The sequence below is a fragment of the Ailuropoda melanoleuca genome, chromosome 17 (assembly GCF_002007445.2).
Source record: "Ailuropoda melanoleuca isolate Jingjing chromosome 17, ASM200744v2, whole genome shotgun sequence".
Taxonomy (NCBI): Eukaryota; Metazoa; Chordata; class Mammalia; order Carnivora; family Ursidae; genus Ailuropoda; species Ailuropoda melanoleuca.
The window spans coordinates 23211547-23229254 of NC_048234.1; the positions used below are offsets into that span (position 1 = coordinate 23211547).

At 43.3% G+C, this 17708-nt stretch overlaps 1 protein-coding gene across 3 annotated transcripts in view; it reads right to left on the reverse strand.

Moving 5' to 3' along the window:
* The window catches only part of KANK1 (KN motif and ankyrin repeat domains 1), a 182549-nt gene that overhangs the window by 9376 nt on the left and 155465 nt on the right, over nt 1–17708 (reverse strand). For 2 of the 3 annotated variants that reach the window (XM_034647433.1, XM_034647434.1), the window contains exons 5-8: nt 4772–4969; nt 4022–4130; nt 2591–2833; nt 1107–1194 (exon numbers count right to left, since the gene is read on the reverse strand). In XM_034647433.1, coding sequence (XP_034503324.1) covers nt 1107–1194; nt 2591–2833; nt 4022–4130; nt 4772–4969 — 638 coding nt within the window. The remainder of the gene's footprint in view (nt 1–1106; nt 1195–2590; nt 2834–4021; nt 4131–4771; nt 4970–17708) is intronic. The other variant, XM_034647435.1, reaches the window with a different exon arrangement.

Consider the following 17708-nt stretch of genomic DNA (forward strand, 5'->3'; position numbering starts at 1 on the left):
AGTACTAACTAGTAGCTAGTTAACGAACTCTGGTCAAGACTCCTAATCTTCAGGGCCTCAGTTAAAATAGAACAGATCAGGAGAGACTGTCCTCACAGGCACGCACGTGCCTCTCACGCCTGTAACAGCTGCTACCAGTCCTTCCTCCAACTGTGTGTGTGGTCCACGAGGCAAACTGTGCCTTTCCGAGATGAGGTAATCCCTGAAATCCCTTCTAGTTCTAACATTTTGGTTCCATCACTCTATAATCTTGTGAGCCTTTTAAACCAACCTTCTCACTCGCTGCTGACTTCTGTTACGCGGCAGAAAGCTTCACGTTGATGAGATGCAAAGATTCAAACGCCTATTCTGTCTAACAGAACGTGAGAAGCTACATTTTCTCAACGCACTGAAGAGAACTGTCACCCAGAGGGCGGGTCTGACCTAGGAGAGAAGCCGTGCCTCAAAACTTCAACCAGGGAGGGAGCGACGTACTTCGCCATGGTGTCACATTCACCATCGCCACAGAAACGGTCCTCTGTCCTGTGCCGTGTCCTCCATGCTCCCAAAGCAGGCACCAGCGTCCCTGCTGGGTGCTTCCAAGTCTCTCAAACTGGGCAAGGATGACAAGTGCAGTGACTCCGAAGTTTAAAAATAGTGGCCGCCTGCATTCCACACGAGAACATAATATGCACTTTCATAATTGAAAGGAACGCTGACCTCGGCCCAGATAGGTTCCTTTTTGAAAAACCATATGCCAACTTAAAAAAAAAAAAATCTGGTGACTCTTTGCCCTGGATCACAAGGTTCTGTGAGCGGAAGCAGAATGTGTCGAAACCTGACGACTGACTGCAATTAGCCCTCCCTCCCGCGGGCAAGTATATGCCTCACAGAGGCCTCATCACCGAGAAAAGTACAGGGTGGGGATGTCTGCTTCTGGGCCCGAGGGAAACGTTCACGGTGTGAGCAGGGCAGCGTGAGGCTCACTCTGCTTACACGAGCTAGAAATAGTTCAGGGGCAAAGCACGTGGGCAACAAAAGCTCAGGGGCAGGCTAGACACCTTCACTCTGGCGTCCACTCGGGCACTTTGTACAGACGGGGGACAATGTCTGTAGGGCAGACTCACCATATCCTTGCTGGTCAAAGCTTTGGGGTCATTTATATTATTTTTCAGTAAGTTGCATGCAGACAACATCTTTTCACTTAATTCATACCTACAACAAGATAAAAGACAGAGAGTTCATGATTGGCCACCAAAGGAAAGGCATTTTTATTGCAAACTCTACACCCCTTTAAAAGACAAGAGGCCCCAAGTGGACTTCACAGCAGGTTCAGGTTGTGCAAGATGCTTGCCTGGAGGTCAAGCGGGCTTCCCTAGGCGTCTGAGGGTGTACAGAGCCAATGTCTCCAGCCAGAGCTCAGGCCTTTCTATATGGGCAGCTTTCAGCCTCACCTGTTTGGCCCTTATGACATTATGGAATAACATCTGGAACTTTTTTACTCCCTTTATTTTAAGTTCTTAAAAATATTTTTACTCTTATGGGTGTGAAGAGGTTGGAATTACCACATATCCAATACACTGACCAGTAAACCACACATCTGAACTCAGAAAGTGTTTAACCCCCATGAAAATCTAAACTGAAAAATCAGATGATGTATGCTAAATAAAGGATAGCTCAATAAAGCTGTTAAAAAAAAAAAAACACAAAAAACCTAGATGACAAGATCCTGAGCCATGTCAAAATACTTGGGACTAGAAACTAGAAACACTTACCTTGTGTTAATGCAGTTAAACTTTCATTTGCAAAATTAAATAGTTTTCTGAAATGTTCTATTTATACTCCACACAGTGAAAAACTGTCTTGAAATTTCCATCTGTCCTATTCTCTGCTTTACAAAAGCACCGATTCCACATTTGCTAGCAGTTTTTAAAATGTGCTACATCGTTAGGTATGTGCTTCAGCCAACCAGAGTTGTTTACTGGGCATCTCAGGTGCTGTTCAGAAGACTCCCAAACCCATTCTTGTGGCGTTCCCTGTCACTCAATCATCAACAAAATGCAGACATGTGACTGATTACATCATCTTGGCAGTGAATGCAATCTTTGGCTGGGGCTAAAAAACTGCTCCTTTCACACACAGCGACCCTATAATAACAGTACTGACCCCTGTATCAAGATAAATGGCTAGTGATAAAATTGGGAAACTTAAAAGACATGTGCTGGCCACACAAAATTCTAACATGCCTTTAAATAAAAGGTGGGTTGTTCGAACACTGGAAACTTCAGTGGCATGTAAGAGTTCTGTGGACGGTGATTCCACACGTAAAATGAGCCAGCAAATACATTTAAAGGAAGCAAAGGTGGCAGCCTGACCAGGCCCTTCTCTTTGTTACTCTCAGAGATCTAGGAGTTATCTCCCTCTGCACCTGTATTTATTAGCATCACGACACGACGGTCGTACCTCTGACGATGAAGTCTAGCTTTCCTCTGGGGATCGGAAAGACCCAACCAATAGTTAACAATGGCAAAATCTCCTCATCGGCCAGTTCTCTGGCCAAAGGCACATTCAACGTGGGAAGGGTTAGGGAGGGGAGGGGAGGGTACCACACCTCTCTCTGATTTCCACCTTCTCAGGTTCACATTCTGGAACCTGCATCTCATCTTCCACCCTGGCGGACTTGAAACCTTCAATATTAACGGCATGGTGCCCTTCCGCCATTCCCCGAGTGTCTTCATCCTCCTCTTCATCCTCCTCTTCCTCAGGAGGATACTCAATGACATCACACTCGTCATCTGACTCGGAGGAAGAGCTTTCATCCGAGCTGGAATCATCACTTGAAGTTGTTTCATACCTAGGTGGCAATTGGGAGTTCAGGAGATGCAAGGTGTGCCCAGAAAGACCCTGTGACAGAAACTCTTACGCAGGGAAAGCGGCTAACTGACTCCAGACATCTGACCAGTGGTTTTAGACCCTGCATTTAGAAGTTCAAAGTAAGGTCTATTTAAAAATCTGGTGGTTTTGAATGGGTTCTGACTTAAAAGGGATAACTTGAGTTGCCAATTAGTATCATTATACCACTTGCAGAAAAAAAAAATGTAGACATAGCACCTCTGGCTTAGGATAAATCAAAGGAAACTTACTTCAGGGAAGCCAGGTCTTCAGTGGTTCATTTTCTCTGTTCCTTTTTTTTTTTTCCTTTTCCCTTACATTCTTCCTATTTTGCTCCCTTAATTGTCCCCGTGTCATGGTGAACAGATTATGGAAGTAATTGATAGTTCCTGACACATGTCCTCCAAAACGTCCTGGGCCACACTGCCCAACTATTGACTTCAAAGATTCAGAAAATAGGCCCCATTAACTTAAATCTTTACATAATGCTTTGCTACAAATATTATCTCGACTAACTGCATTATTGCTTTCTTGTCGAGGCCGAGGCCACATACAGATTAATGGATCAGCTCCTCTGATTGAATTCTAGGGTGACGAACACGCTTCATTATTTATCTGGCCCAAAGAGAAGGAATAAACAGATAATTAACATTCTATTTAGGAAGGAAAGAACGGAAGGCACAGCTGGATGAGTGGCCAAGTGAAAGGCCCTACAATTTTGTACATAAGCATGGAAAGCTAAGCAAAACAGCCCATTCTGAAGGAGCGGATGGCCATCACCAGCCCATGGAGTGATGCTCTTGCCTCTTCTGTTTGGTTTTGAGTCTGATACAGGGGAAAACAAGTTGTCCAACACCGCGGGACACCTGTCGCCTGCTGCTTCTGTTGAAGACTACTGTCTTCGGATCAGAGGTGGGAAGGTGTAAATCGCTCAGTGTCATCAGGTGTCTTTTCAAGAGTGACATATCCTTAAAGACAGCAAGGAGAGGACAGGAGAGGAGCCCAAATGCACCTTTCTGAGGGGATCTTCCGTCACCAAGATGTGGCTGCAGCCCAGACTGGGCACCTTTAAATGGGACTTGAGGAGAGAAGAGGTGAAGGAGACAGACAGACCACGTACAGAGTGGCTGGTACCACCATCTTTCCTTACCCTCCATTGATGCCAACAAACTGAAGATTCTTCTTTGTGCCATTTGAATCTTTGTTGCCATCTTTCTTCTTCATGATAGACTTCAGTGTGCTTTCACCGTTTGCACATACTGTGAAAAAGGGAATCAAGGTGAGCAAAATTAACAAAACTCATATCCACACAAGTTAAGGGACCAAGAAATTTTTCTTCGTGTTCATTTTTTTCTTATTTATGTAAATTTAGATTTTGGACCGTGCATGTGAGATGCTTGCACAAAATCCATTGAAAAGATGTGTGCATGTAAAGGAAATAATTTGAAGTTCATTAAATGGGGAAAAAACCACCATTAGTACTTCCAGACATAACAAAAGCAACGACAACTAGCATCTGTATCAGGCTTCACTGTTTATAAAGCAGTGTCGTATCTCATTTGGGCCTCAGAAACCACTTAGGCCCTAAAATAGGGATTATTATTGTTCTTTTCCTTCAGCTGAGATAATCTGGGAAAAAGTTATGCCTGCCAGACAGAAGGAATGAAATGCTATTTAAAATATTTCATAATTCACAAAATCAGATGCGTTTTCTTCGGGGGATGGCACACTCCTTTGTTTTGCAATCTTTTCAAAGATGTTCTAGGCCTACCTTCCTAACACTTCTTAGGTCAATGGTTTTTCCAGGTCAACCTATGAGGCAGTCTAACATTAGATTGGGGTGCCAGCAGCGCTGGTCCTAGAATCCCGAGGCCGAGTAGGGCTGAGTGAGGAAGGTTACCATAGAGGCCGGCGGCTATCTGGTCGTCTGTCAGGTTCACGGGGGGCAGCGTGCTTTCCTGAGAGGGGAAGGTGTCCTGGCCGCCGAAGGGTGCCCCTTCTGTGCTCCCCACTGCTTGTTCATGCCGGGAGGTCTGGGTGTTGAACGGAGCTCCTGCTTGAAGGCCTCCACACTTACAGGTGTATTCCAAGCTACTGCCTGTCAGGAAGGAGACAGGTGTAGAAGTGTGTGATGTTAAGACCAAACGAAATGGGCTACACTTTTTTTTTTTTAATTTTTGCAACTCATCATTTTCCTGTGTTTTTCTCCCTCTGTTTTCTTTTTGCATATATGGCAGTACTACGGAAGCCACCCAAACTCAAACCCCAAGGCCTTCGTGACCCTTAACCTTCCCTTCATCACCACATCCGAGTCTGCCCAGGCCGGTCCTTCCACCTCCCTCTCTTCCCCCTGCCCCAGCTGCTACTTCCCGGGTCGGGTCCGGTGGGGTGGGCAGCATAGCATCCTGACGGCCTCTCCCTTTACCACGGCCTCTCACACACTCTGCGGAAGAGCAAAACTCCACCCCTCAAATCCCATCGGCACTCTGGCTAAAACGAATCTGAGCAAAGCTAAAAAACACTCCCCTCTGCTCAGGAAATGCAGCCCACGATGCTTAGCCACATACTCTAGACCACCCATAGCCTGACACATCTCATTACTCTCCACCTTTATTTCCCACCACGCCTGGGGACCCTTTTGAGGGGAGGACTGCCTCCCAGTCACTGGGATGCTGAGAGTGGGTGTCCCTCATTTTCCTGACAGCTCGTCTTGGCGAACGCTCCTCTACTGGGAACGCATCTTCCTCCCCACCTTCGCAGGGTCAAGCCCTCGGTCACCCTCTCTTCTGAGCCTTCCTTGACCTAACTATACATGACTTTCCTTTCTCTGACTCCCACAGTACAGCTCTCAGACCCTCTTCCAGGATCTGTAAGACAAAAGATCTGGGACCGCCTAAGACTCCCTTCTAGTCTGTAAGAATTCTGAGGGCACGAAATTGTGTGAATCAACTTTCTCTCCTCACATCTACTAGATTGCTTTTGTGTATCTCAGGTACTTAATGTTTGTTCACTGACTCAAGCAGAAGAATCAGATCAATTCATTGCATATAATTAATGTATCTAGGAATATCACAGTATCTTTAATGCGGCTGCCATGGCAAGATGTTTACAATGTATGGTTAAACGAGAAAAGCAGATAATAAGATTCTACGTATGTGATCCTATCAGAAAAATATATAAAAGTTATCTGGAAGCTATGGAGATTTTAACTTTTCTCTGTATTTGCCATTTTTTTAGAGTGAACATTAACTGTGTTCAAAATCACTTTAAAAAAATAAGAAAATTCTTTGACTAGCAATTTGTTTCTAAGAATTTTATCTTAAGGATGTACGAAAAGATACAGAAGGGTGTTCACTGTTGCCATGCACACAACAGTGGAAAGAGGCAGATACCACAGCATGCCAATAGGAAACCAGTGAAATTAGGTCTGGTGTATTTATACAAAGGAATTCTATGCAGTCATTTAAAATGCTGATGTAGGCAGACATTTTTAGCACAGAAAGATAAGCATAATGTATTACTGAGTTTTAAAAATAGGTTATTAGGGGCGCCTGGGTGGCACAGCGGTTAAGCGTCTGCCTTCGGCTCAGGGCATGATCCCGGCGTTGTGGGATCGAGCCCCACGTCAGGCTCCTCTGCTATGAGCCTGCTTCTTCCTCTCCCTCTCCCCCTGCTTGTGTTCCCTCTCTCGCTGGCTGTCTCTATCTCTGTCGAATAAATAAATAAAATCTTTAAAAAAAATAAAAATAAAAATAGGTTATTAAATCGTTTGGAGAAAATAAACCTATTTTGGCAAATAATTATATTTAATGTATGCATGCTAGAAAAAGTCTAGAAGGATACACAACAAACCTGTTTAACACTGCTTTTCTAAGGCTAAAGAATTATAGGTGGCTATAATTTTTTTCTTCTTCATTGTGTTGACTTCCTAAATTATGCATTATAAATGTGTGTTACTAATCCAAATAAATTTAAATCTACCCACAGTAATGTCATATGATAAGGATTTGATCACAGCTTTCTCTTTTTTAAAGCTCTGAAATTGCTTAGATTCTCAGAAGAAAAGAAATTTAAATACTGATCGTATTTTGAGGCAATTAGGGGAAAAAAACAACCATGATAGATTCTATAACTGTTCTCTTCAAACTCTACTGTTCATAGGAATCATCCGGAGATATTTGCTAAAACGCAGATTCCCAAGCACCTGTTGCCATAAAATCATTCTGTAGATCTGCTTGGGGCCCCAGTGGTGGGCATCTCTGACATCCCCACTGATCACAAGACACCCTGATGCACGTGGCCCACTTTGGAAAGTACTGGTTTAAAACAATGACCCTCTGATTAAAAAAACTGGAGGGAGGCAAAATGCTCACAGTGAGGCATTAGGGATCACCTAAAATTTTTTTTTTAAAGATTTTATTTATTTATGTGACAGAGAGACAGCCAGCGAGAGAGGGAACACAGCAGGGGAGTGGGAGAGGAAGAAGCAGGCTCCCAGCGGAGAAGCCCGATGTGGGACTCGATCCTGGAACGCCGGGATCATGCCCTGAGCCGAAGGCAGACGCTTAATGACTGCGCTACCCAGGTGCCCCTGGGATCACCTAAATTTTAATTCTCATATATCCAACCTAAGAATTGTGAATGCCAGGGAGGTTCAGTGACTTCATAGCTGGACCAGAACCCACATTTCCTAATTGTGTGAGCAGTACTCTGTCCGTGAATCAGTAGCACAAGTGCCCTCCTCTAGCTCTGCAGGCAAGGGCCTCCCAGGGGGCTCCACAAATCCATTCCCTCCCTCAGCACACATGCAACACCGGGTATAGCCCTCCAGATAATATTCGGTGCCCTTGGACCTGATGTGCTCCCCCAACAGCAAAAACGGAAGGTCTTTGAGCCCCGCTGACTTACTTTAAGCAAAGTAAACAAACCAGTGTATTGGCTTCCATTCCCCCTTCTCCATCCCCACTCATCAGTACGGCAGAGCCAGCGGGGTGACCTCCCCAAAGTCTCAGCAGCTACAATCCCGAGTGCCAGCACACTCTTCCTGGAGAAACTCTCTCATTAAGGATGTTCCTATTCAAGAACCAGTGAGGACTTCTAAAATGCAAATACCCCAACGTTTTTTTATTATTTTTGAAATCAGAGACATATACAAAAGCAGTATACACCAGTATAACGAATCCCTGTGTGCCCATCAGGGCTTCAAGAGTCATCGGAGCTCTCTGGCCCAGCTAAACTCCTCCACCCACTCACAAGGACATACTGGGAAGCAAAAACTGGAGGGCCTATCACTGCCATCCATAACGATTTTAGCATCTATTCCTCAAAGAGCTCTTAAAAAATAATTATAGCGCTAAAAAAATAACCTAAAAATTTTTTTTAAAGATTATTGCATATTTGGTCAGTATTCACGTTTCTCCGATGGTCTCAGAAAAACTTTTTAATATATCTGAACTGGAATCCTTGTCACAGATTTCCACTGGTTGCTCTGGGTTTTAAGTTTTTGGATCCATAGATTTCTCTTTTTTTTAATACATTTTTTTCATTTTTAATTTTTTAAAAGATTTTATTTATTTGAGAGAGAGAGAGAGAGCAAACGAGTTTGAGAGAGCACAAGCAGGGGGAGCGGCAGGCAGAGGGAGAAGCAGACCTCCTACTGAGCAGGGAGCCTGATGCGGGACTCAATCCCAGGACCCTGGGATCATGACCTGAGCTGAAGGCAGATGCCCAGCCAACTAAGCCACCCAGGCACCCCTCTTATTTTCTTTTGAACAAAGCTTTCAAAACATATTTATAGGTTGAGGTATAATTTATATACAAGGAAACGCACAATTGTGGAGTTTAATGAGTTTTGGTAAATGCATACGCCTGTGTGACCACCTTCCTCATCAAGACACAGAACATTTCTAACAGCTCGGTAAATCCACACTGACCCTGCCTGCCTTTGCAGACAATCTCCCCCCCTCCGCGGAGGCCACTGCTCCTCTTTACCAAAGCTCTGTTTTTGTCAACTAGGGTTTCTTAGAACTTCTTCCATCTCCCAACCTCCACCAGCAGGCACCCGAGGGTCCCTTCACGATGAACAGACAGCTCTATCTTGCCTGTGGGATTTCTAATGCTCAACCCTTCCCACCCTCTACGCGTCCCCGGGGCTCACATGACGCCATCACTCCCACCTGTGTCCTTCTTACTAGACCGTTCTATAGGCCTATAATTTCAGCAAACTTCACCTTGCGCACTAGAACCAGACTCTTCAAGGCTTGTCCCGGTTCTACTTCCGCTATAGCCTTTCTCCTCTGGTGCTAGTCCGCAGAGGTCTGTTTTCTCCCTCCCTGTCCTACAGCACTTAAGTGTCCAGACCAAAGTATGCCTGTCCTCTGTTTTCTTGGCTTCACGGGTGTCTCCTCCATAAGAACGTGAGCTCCTAGAACCCCTCCGTGCTATGCTCTTGGTTGGGTCCTCTTCAGCGCCAAGAGCAGTGCTGGGGAATGGAAAGCCTTCCCTAAGCGCCTACGTAATTCGAGGGAAACTCACCAGGGTTCCGTTGAGACTAACTAGCAAGGCAAAGAACAACATTAAATGTTAAGCTAGTCCTCATTTGCTGGAACCAGAGGGAATGTGTCACCTCTGCTGCCAGAAAATGTTTTTCGGACGGTGCTGAAACTCTGGCTGCTCTCAAATGGTCCGTAAACAATTGTCTGAACTTGATCAGGACCATGGTCGTTAGAGAGCACACAAAGAATGAGACGTGCACCAGCCCGGGACTGCTGTGTTCGACTCAAACACAGGAAAGGTGCAGCCAGGAAAACCAAAATAAAGAGGACAACAAAATCCAACGGTCTTGACCCGGGCTGCACTTGAGAACCAACAAACCTGGGGGTGGGGCTTTTAAAAACACAGATACAATGAACTCTCCGTAGGGGGGCCCAAGTGTCAGTACTTTTAAAAAAGTTCCTCAAGTAATTCTAATGTGCAGCCAGGATTGAGAACCACTGAATTATTTAACGGATATAAAACTTGACTGCTGAGGGGCACCTGCCCACTCAGTTGGTGGAGCATGCAACCCTTGATCTCAGGTCGTGAGTTCAAGTCCCAGGTTGGGCCCAAGGCTTCCTTAATAAAAACAAACCTGACTGTTGAAAACAAGGGTTTAGACTTCCCTCTGGTTTCAATCCATCAACTTGGGCCATCTGAATTCCTAGGAATTACTGGAGTTTAGTTAATAGGCCTGGACCATTAAGGGTAGGAGTCCACGACTACCAGTAAATGCTACCCCAACTATGTGGGTAAAACCACAGAAGTAACCACAAAACACCTGCAGAATTCCAGCATTCTGGGCCTAGAGGCTCAGAGCTCCCACCAGGTGGCAATGGTTCCCACGGGCACGGCTGGGGAGCTAGGCAACAGGGGAGGGGGGCAGCTGTGCTTCGGTCTTTAACTAATAATGACCATAAATGCCAATAAAGCAGGAACCTCATTTTACAAGTTGACCAGATTAGTGATAACTAAAAGAGAGTGAGTCACAGAAATCTCAGTGCTCTGGAAAATATGAGCACCTCGAAGTATTAATTCTAAAGTACATTTAATATGTGGATAATTGTACTACCTAAGGCAAACTATAATGAAAAATAAGTCACTTTATTAAAGTGAGAACTCTGAGGGGCGCCTGGGTGGCACAGCGGTTAAGCGTCTACCTTCGGCTCAGGGCGTGATCCCGGCGTTATGGGATCGAGCCCCACATCAGGCTCCTCCGCTATGAGTCTGCTTCCTCTCCCCCTGCTTGTGTTCCCTCTCTTGCTGGCTGTCTCTATCTCTGTCAAATAAATAAATAAAAATCTTAAAAAAAAAAAGTAATTAAAAAAAATAAAGTGAGAACTCTCTGTATGTCCCTGGCTTTAAACCATTTAGAATGCACCATTTAGAAATGTTAAAAGCAAACTATTTTATGAGAAAAAGCCTTCGAAGGAAAACAGGGCTGGAGGAGTTTTTGTTTTTTACAAGATCACTCTCTCCAATTTCCTCTGTGACATTTCTCCATCTAGAATTTGTATTAGTTCTTGGTATATTGCACTGTGTATCTATATGTGTTAGAAAATTGATTTTAAAAAATAAAATGGATTTTAAAAATTGCTCTGTTCACATATCCCAACTCTTCTGCCTTGCCAACCCACACTTTTATTTATAATGCCAAGAGATTTCTGAAAACGCAACCATGAACACTGTGGCCAGCTATTAAACATGTATTTTGTAAAAATTTCAGCTAAACATTCTGATCTGATTGCTAAAGAACATGTAGCTTGTTTGTCAAGAAGTGGGCCTGAAATTTCTGAATCATTACAGAGGCCATGCAATCATTTAGGTATCTTCCCCAAATAAAACTATGAATTCAAAGGGATCTGAATACATGTGGTTTTTCCATAAAGAATAGGGCTTGGGCATAAATTCATCCTTTTCAGCACACATATTGGTTTGGGGAACAGACAGTGGAGATTATTCATGAAGAATCACCTGCTTTTTTGGTACATATTACTTTTGGGAGAAGGTATGCCTCTTTGCTGGAGGAGAAAGGGCAATGCCATTCTGATTCAAGGCTCAACATTCAGAACTCTGCCTGAAGGCCAATGCATGTGGCCACCAACTCAGTCAACTTGAGCTGGAGAGCTTCAAGGGTCAGAGTTGTAGTTTAATAATTTCTAGGGCCATTTTAATATTTTCCTGGGAACATTCTAGACAGCTGTCATGAATGTATCTAAAAGTGGGTACTTAGACATTAAAACGCTAGAGTGGATGAAGAATCAGATTCCCCTTCACCACAACCACACCCACATTTAATTACAAACCATCCCAAGACCTGACCCAGAAAAGCCACACTGACAGGCTGCATTAACTAAAGTTAGGTTAAGCACGGGTGTGCTTCCAGATACAGCTAAAGACCTCATCTCCTCCCCCGATCTCAGAGGGCCTGACTGCAGCTGAACTCTTGGAGCACTTTCTGTTTGCACATTATTTGGTGGCTAACACATATTGCCATAGACGATCATTCATTTTTCTGGTGTACATGGCTTGGCTTGGATTGGTCCAATTGGACTTCAAGTTCTTCAAGGCATAGACCATGTTACATCTTTGTTGCAGTACCACACTTTGCACAGAGCTGACAGTCAATGCATGGCTATCAATTGACCTGAACAGAGAAGGGGACAGAGCAGACTGTAAACATCGTTACTGAGGGGCGCCTGGGTGGCTTAGTCGGTTAAGTGTCTGACTCTTGGTCTCAGGTCAGGTCATGGTCTCAGGGTCTTGAGATAGAGCCCCACTTTGGCTCAGCACTCAGTGTGGAGTCTGCTTGTCCCTCCTCCTCTGCTCCTCCCCCCTGGCTCCTGCTCTCTTTCATAAATAAATCTTTAAAAAAAAATCTTTACTGAGATATGAACGACTAGCTGCTTGGAGGAAGAAAAAACAGCTGTAGCCACTGTCCAATATCAACAATTCACTTCACCATTAATGACTGAACATCCAAGAACTCACTTCAGTTCTCGAAAACTACCAATCTGTATGCTTTAGCCAGAAATGAACTGCATACTTTAGGAGGCAGAATATCAGTCAGAATAAACTTGCATCTTTTTCCAGAGTTGCACAGCCATGTTACCAATACCCATTTAAAAAAATAAAGCATCAGTTTAAAAGTAAGATTTTCAAACATGTGTCCACGGACGGGTTCACAAAGGTGGTGGACAGATTTTAAATCCTTGTAAAAGATTTTCCTTTGGGCGGGGGGACTCTTCCCCAAGGTTTGTAACAGATGTCCCAGATCTGCAATTTCATTTTTTCTGAGCGTCAGCTATCTCTTTTGAAAATCTGATGAAGTCTTCAATTTCTTCACAAAAATTCCTAACACAAAACTGTTTATAAAGCAGTGGCCCCCAGATTAAGAGGCCTTGCTCTAAAGGCGGTTTATTCCAAAAATATTTCCCTGAAACAGGGCCTGGGCATGCCTACTGGATGGTGGTGGTGGGTGGTAGCAGAAAACCCATGAATTTTAGAAAAATACTTTCTGGGATGAATCTGATGGGTGGCCTGCTGAAGAGCAACTTTTAGAGAATAATTCTGCTGAAAGGGCTCCAAGCAAGAAACATGGAATCGAACCCTCTCATAACACAAGAGGACATGGCAGCCCCAACTCTCCCTCTCTCAACCGATACTGCAAGTTCCTGAACCACTTCCGGGTCAGCTCTTCTGACTTCCGGGTCAGCAGGCCCTCCCCCTCCATCAGGCCATTATACACAGCAGGGTTTCAGAAGAATTTTGTCCGAATTATACGATGCTCTTGTAGCATTTATTTTAATAAAAAATTGTGATTAAAAAAACCCTCCAAGTTGTTGGATAAGTAAATGGTATATTATTTGAGCTAAAGGAAAACTCACTAGAAATGGTATTTCTATAACAACTTTATTTCCCTGATTTTGTTTTGGCTCAGATCTCTGTCTACAAAATCACTTTCACAGTTATGGGAATGACTTCAAGTTCATACTATTTAAAAATAAACCCAAGATAACTAAGGGTGCAAATATGGAAGCTGATTTAAAAAACAGTTCTTCTGAGTATGAGAGATTAATTTTCTACAAATTGTGGCAGGCAGTTAAATTATACTGTTACAGTTTTGTTTGTATTTGCTCAGAGACAGTTATATAGTTTTGGTGTATTTGTAAGTGTAAGTCATTCATTTATGATTCTCTCTCTCCAGAAGGAAAAGGAAAAAAAAGAAAAAAAAATTAACTCACTCCTCAACCCAAAACAATCCGACTGATTTACAGGAAGAATAAACATTTTTTTCCTAAGGTTTGTGTGAGAACAGAAACTTATTTCCTCTTAACTTAGTAATTCCATAAAAGAAAATATTAAGGAACCATGTAGAAACTTACACCACGAGAAATCAAAAAGTGCTTTATGGATCTATGCACCTCGATGGTTACTGTAGCATTACCAACAATAGCCAAATCATGGAAGCAGCCCAAGTGTGTCCTGACTGATGAAGAGATAAAGAAGATGTGGTATAATTTCTACTTTGGAATATTACTCAACCATAAAAAAGAATGAAATCTTGCCATTTGCAACAACATGGATGGAGCTAGAGGGTATTATGCTAAGTGAAATCAGTCAAGTCACAGAAACACAAATACTGTATGATTTTACTCACAAGTGGAATTTAAGAAACAAAACAAACAAACAAAGGAAACAAGAGACAGACAAACTCTTAAACCAGACTCTTAAATTTAGGAAACCAATGGTTACCAGAGGGGAGGTAGGTGGGGGGGGGGTGAGTGGGTGAAATATGTGAAGGAAATTAAAGATACACTGAGTCCTGAGTAATGCACAGAACTGCTGAATCACTATACTATACACCTGAAACTAATATAACTGCATGTTAACTATACTGGAGTTTAAATTTTAAAAAAGAAACATTGAGGGAATAAAAAATATAGAATATCTTCGGTCATCAACAAATTTCAGCTGCTTCAAAATTATGACAAGGAGACTCTCTTTACTCCTAGAGTATTTGTGACGTTTTAGGTGAAAAATACATAGATAGAATATGTAGGATTCAACTTTTGTTAACAAGAAATCACATCTCTAAGATCTAGAGACACACACACACACTTGTACACGCCAATCTCACAAGGGGTCACCCCAAGAGAGTACGAGGGAGTCGTTCACTCTTTAAGCTCTTCTGAACCATTAATTTGTTACAAGCACATATTCCAATTATTATTTTAAGAAATTGAATAGGGGTGTTAGGCATTGTGGTGCTACAAAAAAGAACGCTCTTTTGCCTGTGAAAAAAAGATGCCCTCGGGGCACCCTGGGGGCTCAGTTAAGCTTCCAACTTTTTTTTTTTTTTAAAGTATGATCCATGCCAAGCAAGGAGCCCAACGTGCCTAGGTCTTGAACTCATGACCCTGAGATCAAGACCTGAGCTGAGATCAAGAGTCAGAGGCTTCACTGACTGAGCCACCCAGGCTACTCCAAGGATGGAGCCTACTTAAAAAATAAATAAATTAAATAAATAAATAAAAAAGGCATGCCCTTAAATCTCCAACCTAGAAAAACTGCGAAGTCTCTGGATTGGGCACAAATACATATAATTCCACTTAGGCTTTATTTTTAGCTTTTATACAGACTCTGAACGACTCAGAATTGAAAATGTATTCTACTTATTTTGCGTTTTCCCATTTTTACCGAGATCTTTATCTTGACACAACTGTTAGCTGGGGAGGCGTAATAATTGAGGGGAAAAGGTGACAGCCAGAATGATGAAAATGAACATTTGTTTCAGAAACAAGAGACCACTTGTGCACCTTGTGCTCGGCAGTTTGCTCTGTATCTATGTTTCCATTTCTGGAAATAGTAAGACAGCGACAGCAATGACAGCCAGCGTTCACTGAGCGTCTGTGCTCTGTGCTGCAGACGATTACAAATGCTTCACTCACACGGACTCATTAGACGCGCACTTCGACCCCAGGAAGGAACAAAGACAACATGTCCTTGGGGCACAGAAAGAATCTGAACCCAGAAGGTCTGACTTCAGAGCCCAAACACAGCTTTTTAAAATCAAGTACCAGGTTCCTGTAAGTGATCCTTTATATGCTGCTCTTTTGGTGACGTCAAACTCCAATTCCACATGGTTTCATTTGGGGGAGAAAACGTCTATGCTGTACGTGCCTTTTGGTACAGAAATGTCTTCTAGACGGGACAATCTTCTATATTGTTCAGAGCCCGCAGTAAGCCCCAGGGCATTGTGACACACCTTTACCCTACACAGCTTCCAAGTGTTGAAGATCTCTACCGTATCAAGCGGCTTTAGTTTTCAGTCTATACAGCAAACACCAAGAAAGTTTAATGCTCTGCGCTCACGGAACTCCTTCTGCATTAGGACGTTAGAATACGAATGTGATGCGAATTACAGGAATACTTTAAAATTGTTCTCCTGTGCTCTGAGAGGGAGCTGCCACCGTGACCAAATGAATGCTATTAAAAATATTTATACTTCTGGGACACCTGGGTGCCTCAGCTGGTTAAACGTCTGCCTTCGGCTCAGGTCATGATCCTGGATCAAGCCCTGCATCAGGCTCCCTGCTCAGCGGGGAGCCTGCTTCTCCCTCTGCTCCCCGCCCTGCCCATGCTCTCTTGCTCTTTCTCTCTCTCTCAAATAAATAAAATCTTTAAAAAAATATTTATACTTCTGCTCGAATGCTGTAGGTCTCCTACATCTTAGCTGATTAATTAGGTGCTCATTTGCAGGGTCAGATCTAAACAGTGATGTCTGGAATGTCGGTGTGTCTGAAATGGACCAAAAAGCACTGTAACACAGCCAGATAAAACCTTCTCCCCGTTCCTGATGCTCAGGGTATCAGGCAGATGACCGCAAGGGTACAGCTAAATATTTTTGGCAGGAATGTGAAACAGAAACCCCAGTTTGGGGAGGAGGGAGGAAGCTGGCAGGAAAATGTTCTTATAATGGATGATCCACTGGACCATCTGTGTCTGGAGATATTTAAGGGTTTTATTTTGACTTCACATCTGACCTCATGATTTTTAAAAAGAAGTGGAAACAGACATATGATTAGTTACTTCAGACTTTGCTTCAGTGCACATGTCATTTTTATTCTATTTACACTAAAATGACCCCTCTGTACACTTACTAGACTTGAGTCTAAAAGGCAAAAACCCCGCCCATCGGCTGTCATTGTCGTGTTCATTTTTTCTTCTACAATAAGCTATCTGTTTCACAGCATGTTCACTAAAAACCAGTATGAATTCAGGTTTGGAAGTAGACACTCGTGAAGATTAAAAAAAAATAATAGTAATAACCAATTTCTATTTTAAAAACACTACCCTTTTGACTGTAAAGGGAAACAAAGAATTTAAAATTTTTGTCAATGGCTTACTCACGATTCAGTCCATTCTGCACATTTTCACATCCAGTTAAATTCAGCGTGCACTCTTCAAATCATCTGAAGCATTTACATTCATTTTACCTGAAGCATTGGTCAGAGTGGAGGGTGTGTTTTTGGTAGCTTCCCAAACCTCAACTAGAGTTTAGCCTGTCAACAAAAGAAGCCACACGGGACGCACTACTGGCAACACCACCAATGACAACAAAGGCCTATCCTGAGCTCACTGCCAGCTGGCCGTGAGCACAATGACCACCCTATCGGATGGGTGCCCTTCGAATCCCCATTTTACAAATGAAGTGTAAAGAAGGGTGACTTTCCCCTCTCCGGGTCATGCTGGTTCGAGCAAGTGGGAGAGCCAGGAACAGAGCCCTGTCCCGGGAGGACACGATGACCGCTTAGAGACACACGGAAAGGGAAGTCATGTTAACGAGGCTTGCAGGGAAATATTATATGTCATAAAATCTTCCAGGGTAATTTCTCAATTAGTTTCGGTTTAAAGAAAAGTGGGGGTGCGCAGGAATCCCAATGAGTAAAGGATGAGAAAGACAAAAACATTAAGCACCTATCAAAATGAACCATGAGAAAGGCTCCCTTCTCTGGTTCCGGAGGCCCTTATCAGAGAGGCCTTTCTGGACCATCCCATCTCTAATTGCCCCCACCCCGACCATCACCACTCACTCTCCCTATAACTGGCAATGTTTTCTTCATGGCATGAGTCACCTCCTGACATACTGTGCCCTCAACCAGAATGTAAGCACCGTGAGGACAGAAGCCTACACCTACGCTTGGAAGAGAGCAGGAACAGAATTGTTATTTGCTGAATTAATACATAAATTAATACAATCTCTCTCCCTCTGTCAAAGTTTTAATTAAGAACATTTCATG